This window comes from Zosterops lateralis, assembly GCF_965231275.1.
Source record: "Zosterops lateralis genome assembly, chromosome: 5".
Taxonomy (NCBI): domain Eukaryota; kingdom Metazoa; phylum Chordata; class Aves; order Passeriformes; family Zosteropidae; genus Zosterops; species Zosterops lateralis.
This window is the reverse complement of record NC_139766.1, coordinates 49,042,180-49,055,241: the sequence shown is the minus strand read 5'-3', so window position 1 is coordinate 49,055,241 and position 13,062 is coordinate 49,042,180. Positions and strand designations below refer to the sequence as shown.

General features: G+C 41.6%; 1 protein-coding gene across 1 annotated transcript in view; it reads left to right on the top strand.

Annotated features, from left to right (window-relative positions):
* TET2 (tet methylcytosine dioxygenase 2) overlaps positions 1-13,062 on the top strand; it is a 69,671-nt gene that overhangs the window by 38,053 nt on the left and 18,556 nt on the right. The window contains exon 2 of the mRNA XM_083861752.1: positions 8,426-11,798. Within this exon, the coding sequence (XP_083717878.1) occupies positions 8,426-11,798 (3,373 nt within the window). The remainder of the gene's footprint in view (positions 1-8,425; positions 11,799-13,062) is intronic.

Below are 13,062 nucleotides of genomic sequence, written 5' to 3'. Positions count from 1 at the left end.
TACACTGAAAGATTTTAAGAGAACAACCTTTTCTATAAAGCTCTTCTAGAAGTAACAAGCCTATTCTGTTGATTTCAGTGTGATTTATACAGTGAGGGACTAAAACTGCTTAGTTACTGAGGGGAAAGTCAAGGTAATTAATACAGATTTTTGGAAGATTGTACAGATACATGTTATAGCTGCTTGTATATCAAGCATCTGATTTGGAGAAAATCTAGCAGAGTGTAGCATATGCATAATGTCTCCAGAGAATGAACTGTGGATTTGCTATGTGACCTCCATGTATTTGGTCAGGGAACAAATGGTATGAATATAGATCCACCCAGGGAGGAGATTGGATGTCATGAACTGGGTTGTTTATTCTGTTTAAGGGGGGAGCATTAATGACAGTCTGCAGTTACATGGAGAGAAAGAAGCCATAGCACAGAAGGAAAAAAAAAACCCAAACCTGCTCTGCATGTGTGTGGCAGATGGGATGAGCTGATCTAAGGTTATGTTTTAAATGGTAGAAGCTTTCTAATAAGTTAGATGAATTACTGCATGTAACTGTGTGTTATTATGCAACCCTCATCATCAGAGACTTTTGAAAACAGGTTGGATTGGACTGGTACAGGTCTGGCTGGTGTTGCCCTGAAGCCAAGGAACAGGACACTGACAAGCCTATTTTTCCTATGTGTTTATGAGCAATTGGTCTGGTCTGTAAGTCATGAAAGGCACAAATTGGGAGAAATAAAACTAAATCTCAAGTAGGAATGAAAACACATTTTTAAATTAAATCACGCAACAATTAAAACAGTGTAAGATGTTTCCTCAACTCCTCCAGCTCCGCTGTGTGGAAGTGAACCCCCAGCAGGACATGCAGGGGCAGGCAGCATCTCTCACAGGGACACAGGGCATCCCATGGCTCACTGCCCCTGGCAGGGATCCTCAGAACCTGCCCCTTGGCTACATGAGCACACACAGTGTACACTGTGTAGTGTGGGAGCTGCCTCTTTGGCTGCCTCTCATTTCTTAAAACACAGCAGCCAAAAGTTGAGTTCACTACAACATCCCAGCCTAGGTGTGGCAGAGCCATGTGAAAAAGAGGAGGATTGTGTGGAGGGGTGTAAAGGGCTACCGTAGTTGGCCAGTGAAAGTGCTGAAAGCTCTGCTTTACCACCTGGAAAAGCAGGAGCACCAGTCAGAGTACACCGTGGAGCCATCAGCTTTCTCCTTGCATTCTCCCCACTGTCCCCTCTCAGTATAACCTTCAACTTTTAAAAAGAAATTTAAGAAAACTGCCTTTTGTAAGAAATACTGTTTTCAACAGAAGTATGAGACCAACAGGATATCCTTCTTGAAGTTCAGAGGATAATGGAAACCAGAAGTGTGTAAATAGGTTTCCTGAGGACACTGCAGTCCACAAGGTTTTATTCTCTTCTATCAGTTCTTCCGCTTATATGTTTATTTTTTAATGTTACTGTCCCAACACGATGAAACCTTGAAATTTTTGGCTTGCCGGTGGTTTTTTTTTTTCAGGCAGTGGTCTTTCACTCTGCCAAAAGATGTGATGAAATCAGCATGGCTAACTGACCTTTGACTGGTGCTAGGAAGTCCCAAGAAATCCATGCTATATCCAGGTCTGAAGCCAAATGGACACAGATCACAGAAACTGGAAGATGATGACAGTAACCTCTTGGTAACCCTCCCTAAACAGCAGGTTGATAACATCAAGTGTGCCTTGAGGAATGGTTCAGCCACCAACGCTTGCTTATCCTGGCGGGCTCACAAGAGGCTGCACTGCAGAGCTTGGCCAGAACAGCAAGGGAAGTCAGCTGTTGCTCTTGGGGAGCTGATTTTAATCAGCAGCCAGTATCACCATCACCATTTGACACATGGGGTAGCTGAAGAACTGAGAGGAAAATCATCCTGCAAATCACATCCTTTCTCCAGACATCAAAAACGTGTCAAAGCACCAGTTGTGTACCTGATTAACACTGCTCAGCACACCAAGCCTAGCATAATGGACTGAGAGGAAGAAAAAGAGACTGTTCTCTTTTCCAACCTCAACATCTTTGCCAGTGTTAAATTCACAGGCACTGGGGAATTACTGAATGATGTCCTGAGTGGGTCACAATTTGAAAAAAATTTGCTGGTCCAGACTTCACAGAGAAGTTTCTCATTATGCAAAAGCATCTTACTCAACACACACTTCTTTGAGCACCCCTGAGATTTAAGGCTATAACTCCCATTCCCACAGCCTTCCTATTATAATTATTGGATAAAAAGATTCTCAAAAAACCAGCAAAAATGAAAAGGTGCTTTAGTTCAGCTTTCCTATTTTGTTAAAAATATCTAATAGTCAGGGTGGTGCTTGAGAAATTGAGCAATACTGGTCTTAGAGTATGCTGGCATCCCAGTGCCAGGGTAGTACCAAACAAGCTAACCTGGGGAGCAGTGCAGCCCTGTGGAACAGCCTGTCCATACAAACCACCTGGATCCACCACACTCTAAACCTAAACTGTGGAAAAGAGCTCACAACTGGCAAGAACAGACATAGATGCCAACCTCATTTTGAATGATCTGGTTATTGCAACAGGAGGGCCCTTGAGTTTCTTAAATTCAACGTGGTTCTGAAGTTTGACCTTTCAGGAAACATTTCTAATCTGGTCATACTATGGTGGCATTTAAAGTAACTCTTTAAGGAGTTGTGGTGTTTTGCTGGAAGTGCTACACAGTACAATTAGGTACAAAGCTTGTATGGAAGATAAATCACAAAAAATGAGAAGTGGAGAGCTGGGTGATGCGACATTATAATTTCTGTTTACTCACATTTTATAATCCTGAATTAATTTCCTTTGCATAATTGGCCATATTGTAGAGGCATTTAATTTTTACTTCCCTTGATTTTATGCAATTGTTAAAATAGTACGATTTTTCACATCTGGGTAGAAATTACGCAGTATCCAGTCTTGTTGATGGTTATGTAATGTAGGAGGGGAAATCACTGTTTAGCTTTACTATCATGCCCTCTGTATTAAAGTGAAAAATCAAACTGATTCAAGTGTGTTTGCAATTAGACCGCTGTATCACTGAAATGCAGGAACTGGTGTCAGTAAATTGAGGGGGGTTTAGCACTAGTTGATTTTAAAAATGCATGAATTTTGAAGCGTCTAGCTTGGATAAGATTTAATGAATTATTAATCCTCATATGTCACAAATCCCATGCTCTTTGTTCCTGCATGTCTGCTTGTATCTATATTCACTAGTCACCATTTTCTCTGTAAATTAAGGATAAATTAGCTATAAATTAGGTAACAAATTTTATCCATCCCACATTTTTCTTTTGTTTGACACAAATTATTGTAGATCTAAATGCTGTAGAAGACAATTATATTCATGTAATATGACCTTCTGCAGAATACAGTCACAGTGTCATTGATGAGTTTCTAGATTAACCCCTTAACTGCTCTTTAAAACTACAATAAGAAAGCAATATGAATATTTTAGAAAAAAATATAGTTTGAACTAAAAAACTTCAAGGGACAGGCAAGATATGGCATCCTTACTCAATTTTTTTCCAAAGCAGTGCTAATGCCCTAAATAAATAAACTATCCAAATGAAGAGAGAGTTGAATGTAGTGTGAAAAGACCCTATTGTAAGCCATAGAGCCCAGGGTCTTTGTCCTTCTGGGGCCTCCTTTACATCTGCCTTGAAGTTTCACTGTGCTTTCCTCAGCCACCACATATACAGTGGGTCAGCAGTGAAGCTGGTAAGGAGCAGAACAAATCCTCAGGAGATGTTGTGGGGCTTTGAGCCTCAGTTCACCTTGGGTATGAATGCAATCTTCCTCAAATCTGTCCTGGTCTTGCCTCTCCTCTAAGCTCATATTGTTTCTCTGTGTATAAACTACAGTACCCTAAGTGCAAAACAGATAGGAAATCCTTAAACTATACCACGTGTTCAACTTTTTATCCCATCAATAATAGAAATGTCTCACTAATAAGGAGCTTTGATGTGTTACATCACCCCTTAGCCATCTGAGTTCACTGCACATCTTTTCTCCTCTAGAGACACTGGCAGTTGCTTACAGTTAACCCAGGGCACAGCTGCAGCCACTGGTCTTTAGCTAGGCCAGGGAATCACATCCCATAATATCAAATCTTGGTGTTAAGCATCCTTTTAACTGCTTACACATCTTGTTCCAATGTTAAAGAAGAGAAAGCTTCGTCATAGGGTTAATCAGAAACAATTTTGCATGTATGCAAGTCCAGAAGATTTAAGGTTTTAAACAGAAGTTGAGCTTTCTGACAATGTCAAGCATGAGTGCCTTTACCTAAGTAATAACCACTTGTGCCTCTTCTCAAATTTTCATTTGTTAGTGAAATAGAAAAAACCCAAACCCCTAACCTTCAGGAGCTTTTTCACATGTTGGAAGTTCACTATTTAGAACTCTGCCAGATGCATGAGCTTCAGAGGGGAGATGCAACTGCACAACAGCACATAATGATACATAGCTACAAGTGAAGCCAGCTAGGAGCAGGAGAGTGTAAGCAGAAAGTACAAGTTACCAAACTGGAGTTTGGCAAGACGTCAGCAAATTCACCTCCTATCAAGAAAGTGCTAGAGGGGTTTCTTGTCTGGGAGCAATTTAGCCCTCTGTGTCATCTGGCAGTGGCAGAAGGGTGCCAGCAGGATGGAGGCTGTGGCAACACTCCAGGAACAAAGCAGTGAGCCATCAACAAGCTCCTGGGTATCTGACTTCTGCTTTCCCAAGTCTCATACTGATAATCAGCTGAGCACAAGTCAGCTGAGAATTTGATCTGAGGATGTGTATTTCTGCTGGGGAAAAAAAAAACCTGAGGAGATAAATGTCTATGTCAGCTTGCCCCAGAAGGGGAAACAACCCATGTGACATGCCACCTTTTGGTCCCTTTAGGTCAGCAAGTGCTCTACCACAGCTATTTCCCCACCTACTTTTTCTCCTGGGAATCTTTCCCAGTTTTGCAGGAGATTGTACTCCCCTGCAGTGGGTGTATTTATCCGTTCATTCATCTGAGCTGCTTTGCATTCACAAACTCCTCAGATACAGGTGCTATAGAAAATAAGCTATGAACCTCTAGAACTGGCTAAAAATAAAGATTTTCTGTGAAAGAAAATGACACAACTTCTGTTGCTGCAGAAATGTCTGTTGTGCTTGTAACAAGACCTTCCACAGTATACTGGTAAGAGGTGGTAGGAATATGCCAAACATGTAAAAAAAAACCCAACAAAAAAATCTCAGGCTCTCATTCAGTGGATTGTTTCCAGTTTGTGCCCTGTGTGCGGCAAGAAATAAATGTACATGCATCGATTGCATCTGAAAATGTCAAAGAGTGGTAGTCTGAATTATAACTTGAATGCATATTGATGGGATGAGATGCTGATCCATTTGCACAGTAATGTGCTATATTTAAGTCACGCATCATGGCACCTTCAAAGAGGCCAGTCATAATTATGATGGATTAGACTGCAGAGTCAGTCCTAGATGCAGTAATTGTTTCACAGATGCTGATGATGTGACTTGAATTTCTAATGAATTATAGCTGAATAAAAGTATGTGTAGCTTCTAAATGGTCTGGATAAAATACAGCTATGGGAAAGGCTACAAAGACTAACTGCTGCACTCGGGGGAAGGTAGATTTACTTTGAGAGGTAGAGTTCACCCCACAATGATTGTAAGGACAATCACAAAGACTTTTTAAGGTGCAAGCAAGTAGGAGTACTACTTCACAGTCTCCCAGTTAAAACCAGTAATAAAGATATCATGGCCATTTATTTTTTGCCAGTTCTACATTACAAATTACATTACATTTGCTGTGATTTGTAGTTGCTTGAGGAAGATTTTTACTCAGGTGTGACTCGAGGATAGTGAATAACTTGAGTGTAGACAGAGAGAAAGAAGTATAATGCAAAGTCACCCCATCCTAGATGCATTTCAAAGAATGCAAATCTGGCATTTTTAATGCATGAATTGACTTTGTAATTTGAAGAACCAAATGATTCCCATGTTCTCTGCAATGTGTAATACCAGTACCTTCTGTGCTGAAAGTGGTCAGAATTTGGGGGAACATACCATGAGATCTTTGAGAACGCCATGAACAGTAATTCATCTCACAAGATAACTTTGTGAGGTTTGAGGACAGCATGAACCTAAGACTCTTTTTTTGACCACAGATGTGCTCCTTTGACGGGTTTGCAAGCTAACTTTAAGAGAAATCAGGGAGCCCTCTCTTCTAAAGAAAAATGCTGGTTTATCTGATAGATAGTAAGGAGCTGAGAAGAAAGATAGCCTGGGAATTCTCAGAAGGAATTTGGTTGCAATCCACAGGGTACACCAGAAAAAAGGCTGCAAGGCAGACTTTGAAGGCCAGACAAAGTTTCTCACAGCTTAGTTGAACAAGCTAAAACTTTTTTAAGAAGCAGGTAGACAGCACGGTGTTAATTACTACGGTGCCCTTTATTTCCTTTCATACTTGCGAAATGCAGCAGCCTACACACTCATGTCTGTGGTTCACATGTAGTTTTAAGGAATTAAAGGTGTGAAAGCAAAGAATGGCTTCCAAATTAGTCTGGTATTTTATTTTTGAGACACTTTGGGAGCATCGTTCTGCTGCCTGGCCTAGAATTACACATCAGAGGAATTCTTTTCAGAGAGCTTTCTGCTAAGCATGGAACATCATCTCCCTGGGAAAGCTGCAAAGGCTCATGTCTTGTGGTACTATAAAGCTAGGGTGGGAAATACCTCTAGGAGGGAATAAGCCAACCTACATAAATGGAGTAAAGAAAGAAAAAAACTGCCAAACTTCTGGAGGTCAAAAGTAAATCTAAAAACAAGTTTGGCATTTGGAGGAAATTAATGCAAGTTATCATATACAGGTACTTGCTGGTCAAAATGTGCATTTGAATTGTCCTGCTACTGAAATCAGAGTTGCAAGCAGAGAGAATTCTGCTAGATGCAATATATTTAATGAATTAATATTACTTATAAAAGCATTTTAGAAGCATATTACTACACTGAGTAAGGCAATACTGCACTGAAAACCATATAAATTACATTTAAATAGCATTTAAAATTACATTTTAATAATACAAAAATACTAATGTAGGATAAATACATAAGCAGAGCAACTATGATGAGAGAATTTTTTTCAGTATAGTATTTCTTCCTATGTAGTGGCAATACCAGCCACATGCAATGCTTCTCCTGACTCTGCAGTCCAAGCAGAGCTGACCTGGTAATGGAGAACCCTTCAGATTCTCCTTTATGCAAACCAAAAACAAAAGCATCAGAACAGATTTGCAGGTGTCCAAATTTTCTCTGTGCAACTTCAAATCTGTAAGACCCACTGTCAGTCTGCCTTCTGTCATTTGTGACTGGTTGAGAACCATGAAACAACAAAGAATAAATTACAAGCAGAGTGAAACAAGGGCTTTATCTATGTAACTGAGTCTGTGAATTCTGGGAAGATGCATGTGAACAGGATTAGCTTATGATTGTATGGAATTTGCTCACTGCACATTGTCAGTACTTTTATCCAGCTAAAAATTTCACTTTGTAAATAAAGAGTATATGAGAAAATGGAATTTCCCATCCCAACAAAGAAGAAAGAAATCCTAGTTCCACAGCTACAGAGCTCAGTTCAAAAACCAAAGCACAGTTTAAGCCATGCCTGATGTCCATATATAAATTTGAAAGGATATTGATACCTGAAAAAAAGCATTTCCATCAAACCTTTCAAAAATCACTATTTCTGTCAATGTTACAAATCTGTTGATGAACTGTAAGAGTTCCTGTGGACAGCAGTGAAGCATGGCTTTGTCTTGTGTATTGTGCCACTTGTGTGAACTTTAGGAATGCCAGTTTTAAAAGACCCTGTCAGACAGCTGAGGACAGAAAAAAAGTTTTTACCTCTAATTGGAAACTTGGTAGCAATACTCCAAGTCAGACAAAAGAGGTTTGGCACACTTAACCAAATTACAGGATTAGCACCAAGTCTGGGAACCATGGTTTCATCGTGACTTTCTGCCTTATCGAGGGTAAAATGTGATGACAGAGGAGACTGTGCAAATCATTCAAAAGCAGAGAATATTTTTTGCGCCACTATGAGAGATTTCTTCTGGTAAACTATCTTCTTGTGTGTTAAATGGGGGTAAAGGAAGTCACCCCGTATTTTCACTCTTTTCATCTTGAAGAACAAACCTTTAAGGAAAAGGGAGACCTGGGGGTACAAGATGCACTAGGGTAGTGAAACACCCCTTGGGTGTGCTTGCAGGCTCACGCTGTGTGTGGAAGCTGGTCAAGGCAAGGGGTGCTTGAGTGTTGCAGAAATTGTCAGTAACTGGCTGTTCTTCAGTGGAAACTAAAACTGACTTAGAGTCTCTCCTGTTTCTTTTCTCTTTTAGATACGTTCAGAGGGTAGCCTTGTGGATGGCCCCGGAGCAGGCCAGATGGAACAGGACAGAACCAACCATGTTGACAGCAATAGACTGAGTCCATTTCTAATACCACAGTCTTCTCACGTTTGCCAGGCAGAGCCTTCTGCTGTAAAGCTACAGAATGGGAGTCCAGCAACAGAGAGGCATGAAGTGGAAGTAAATGGAGACCACAAGCCGCTATTCAATAAAAGCAACTTTGGAGTGCCCCACCCAAAGGGAAGTCCAAACAATTGTGTTAGCCCTGACCTTTTACAAGAAAAGAAAGTATACTCCAAATATATGCAAAATGGTGGGATCAAACGCACTTTTAGTGAGCCCTCTCTGTATGGACTTCATGAGAGCAAGAAAGTTAAACAAGACAAAGAGGTAAATGGAGAAAAAGCTGAGCCAGAGGACAATAGTGAAAAAGCAAGTGTCTCGAGTTGTTACAGTGAGAAGAAATCTGAGAATTTTACAAGACAAGAAAACGAAGCTTCAGATTTGATACCGTCTACAAGACACAACAGTGTTGGTTCCGAAAACCCTCATGACCTTCTGATTCAGAATGAGCAGGAGCAGGAAAATATTCATTGCCATAACAGGGACATTGTCTTACTACTTAAGAACAAGGCAGTGCCAATGCCTAATGGTGCTACAGTTTCTGCCTCTTCCATGGAAAGCATGCATGGTGAACTCCTGGAGAAAACACTGTCTCAATATTATCCAGAACATGTTTCCATAGCAATGCAGAAGAACACATCTCATATCAATGCCATTACCAGTCAGGCTACTAATGAGTTGTCCTATGAGACAATGCATTCATCCCATACCTCAGGGCAGATCACTTCCCCACAGACCTCAAACTCTGAGCTGCCTCAAGTGCCAGCTGTAGTGGTTACTGAGGTCTACAACACAAAAGACTCCAGTAAACCATCTGTATTGCCAGGTAGCTGTTCACTGCAAAAACCAGATCTACAGCTACAGCAACAGATTCCAGGCTATGATCCTCACCAGTTACCTGTAGGAAACAATAATATTCATGGAAGCATAGGGCAGGTTCCCAACCAAGACCTCTCTCTAAGTTCCAGCAGTAACCTGCAAGCTCAGAGCACTGCTCTGGAAAGGTATTCTGAGCAAGCAGAAAATAATGGTGCTTTCTTTACACAGAACTCAATGTTTCACAAAGATTCCTCTACTGCTCCTGCTCCAGAAATGAACAGTGCACTGTCTGCCGCGGTGCAAGAAGGACACCATTCCTATGACAACAGATGTGATGAAACTCTTTCTGGGGAGATAAAAAATGAAGGGCAACAGGAGGGACCAATGTCCAAAAGTCCCAGCCTCAGCCAACAACAACTTCACCCTCAGCAGAGCCTTCTGCAACAGGCACAAATGTCACAACAAGATGTCAGTGAAAGCAACCCACAAGCTGCTGTGGCCGCCTCAATTCCGCAGCGCCCCGAAGAAGTGACGCTGGCATCAGAATCTCCCCTCCAAAACCTGCACGCACACAGAAGCGAGGGTGAGTTGCAACAACACTATCAGCATTTCCCAGGACAGAGAGAACCTCAGACTCCTCCTGACAAAGACAAGGACCAAGTGAAAGAGCCTGTACAACAGGCTCAACATTATTCAAAACCAGCTTGGATAGAACTGGTTTCCACCCAGTTCCACCAGGGAGAGCCTCCTCAGAAGCCCAGTGAAGCATTATTGCGGTCAATTCTTCAGTACCAGGCAAGCACAGCCCAAACAGGCTATACAAAACAGTATGCTGGAAGTCCTGATTCATTAAAAGGGCCTTCGGGACAGGCCCAGAGCCAGAAGATAATGCAACAGGAACAATTTCCTCCACCGTACAAAAGCGAGAGCTCCCAGCTGCAGCCACATCCCCCAGCTGACCAGCAGCTGTCGTTCCAAAAACATTCACCGCAGCCACAGCTTGCAAAGGTGGATTCCCTTCTCAAGTCCCAAGTGCAGCAACACCCTCCACAACAGCTCCATTTCCAGCCAAGATCAGAACTACAAGCTGAGCAGCCTTTAGGGCCCCCCTTGAAGCTCCAGCCAGGGGAAAATGGGCAATTCTTGCATTCGCATATCTTGCAACAGATGCTGCAAAAACAAGCACATCCAGCACAACTGCCATGCAGTCCACAGCTAACCCCATACCAGCAGCAGGCTCCACAAATGAAAACTAAAGACCTGCCCCAAGCCGTAGCCCACCCCCAAAGCAATGCTGAGCAGCCTCTAGACAGGAAGTCTTTCAATCAGCTTAAAGCAGATGAATGTTTCCAAACTGGGAGTAAATATGCTAAAACAGCTGCCTTCCCACGGCCTAACCCTCAGCTAGGCTTAGAGCAGGTACAGACCATGAACAACAAAGCTCCACTTTACACTCAGAAGGCAAATGCCAGTCTCCAGCACCCTTGCCCAAACAACAGGCACCTGATTTCCGAGAAGAAAGGGAACGCTGCAAATATGGAACACTTCGGAGCCAACAAAATGCAGGACTTGCAGCATGTGCAGTATTTTTCTAATAACTTGACCGCAAAGCAAGATGTGAATCATTGTTTTCAGGAACAAGAGCAACAGACACAACAAGCCTCAGTTCTACAGTTGCCACCTCTCCAGCCCTCACAGGGCTATGGTGCTAGTCTGAACCAAGACCTCTCGAGCAAACAAGCTCCACAGATCCCTCAGCAGTACTTACCACACAGCCAAACTGCCCCCCACACCCAAGACCAGAGAGGCTGTCATTTGCAGTCCCAGACACCCAAGGATTTTCAAAAGCATGCTGCTCTGCGGTGGCATCTTTTGCAAAAACAGGAGCAACAAGCATACCAGCAACCCAAAACTGAGATTGGTCCCAGTGCAGCACGCAAGCCTATAAAAACTGAGGCTGGCACAAAGTCTAATGTCTGCATGCGCCCATCAGCTGGACAGCTGGAAAACAAAATGTGGAAAAAAACAATTAAACAAGAGAATCAGCACTTCAGCTGCGAGAACATGCAACAAAAGAGCATCATTGAGACAATGGAGCAGCAGCTAAAACAGATACAGGTCAAATCACTGTTTGATCATAAGACTTTTACTCTCAAATCACCAAAACATGTGAAGGTTGAAACAGCAGGCCCTATTACCATCCTATCACGAAATACCAGTGCTGCAGATTTTGACACTCAAACCCCAATCTTAGATCAGCAAGCAAACTTGTCTGCTGAGAAAACCCCGACCAAAAGAACAGCTGGAACTGTTCTCAATAATTTTTTAGACTCACCTTCCAAGTTATTGGATACTCCTGTAAAAAATTTATTGGACACACCTGCCAAAACTCAGTATGATTTCCCATCTTGCAGCTGTGTTGGTAAGTGCTGAGATGTACTAAAAACATAACAGTTCACAGGAAGGAAATGAGCCTTCAAGCTGGGATCACAGGGTTAGTTGGATGTTTTTGTTGGAAGATTGTTTTGGGGTTTTTAAGAACAGTAATTAGTGAAGACTTATAAAACTGGGATTTTACACATTTATACCTACTCCACTTACCAACCCTACATATGGGCCCTTTCTCATTATTTCATAAAGCAATTGCCTATTTGATTTTTCAGTCAGAATGCTTATGGCCTCACATCCATTCTCCTTGAGCAGCAGACATGTAACCACAACATACTGATAAAAAGTAGGTCATAACTTTATAACCTAATTTATTTGCCAAGGTTAGACACAGCTTTTAAAAGACCAATCCTGGTCTAAAACTTCAGAACCTTATGGCCGTTTTTTTCTCTAGCAGTGAAATTGTTGAAGTTTCTCTTAGTAAAAGCCTAAGCAAAAACAGATGTCAGATTATTCCTCACTTGTTGCAATAGTTTATCCTCTTTTTCAGGCATTTGTCTCCTGTAAGAGATCTAAAGAGATCCAAAGTTTCATAGAGAAGCTACCCAAGCAGCACCTAAAAAAGCAGTGGGGGGGCTCTTGTTGTTGCTTGATGGCAAACTCTGTCTCCAAGAGCTGGAAAAGTAGAGCAGAGTGACAGGCATGGTCCCCTACCCCAATACAGAACTGGCACTGCACGTAGCCAAGTATAACAGGCACTTTTAGACTCTACTGGATAAACTATTCAGGCTGAGACAAAAGGTTCAGCATCAAAAATGAGAAGAAAATAACAGTTCTTGTTACAGTTTCAGTTACTAGGATTTTGTTATCAACTATAAAAGAGGAAAGTTGAATCAATGCTCCTCCAAAATGTAAAATTGACCTTTTTACCTTTTTAAATGTTGGGGCTAAGTCTCAGAGAGGATATGTGAGAACAAAACCAGGAAATAGTGTATTTCTAGAGCTCCCAGGAAGCACTCTGGAAGCAAATTCCTTGCTGTTCCTTGTTTTAAGAAATAACCTTCAAATTGTAGGACCTTTTGAAAACACAGTTGTCATTTGTTGTTTTGGGGGTTTTTTAATTGTTTTTTCCATATAGTTAGCACAAGTTTTTCTGGCAGTTATTTCCTTATCCTCACTTTTTTTTTTTTTTTTTTTTTTTCATACTGAGACCACTAAGCAAACTTAAGAACTTATCCTCCATTTACATTTTAATTCTTCAGTCCTAGCAGACTAGGAAATAGAGGAGTATAAAACTC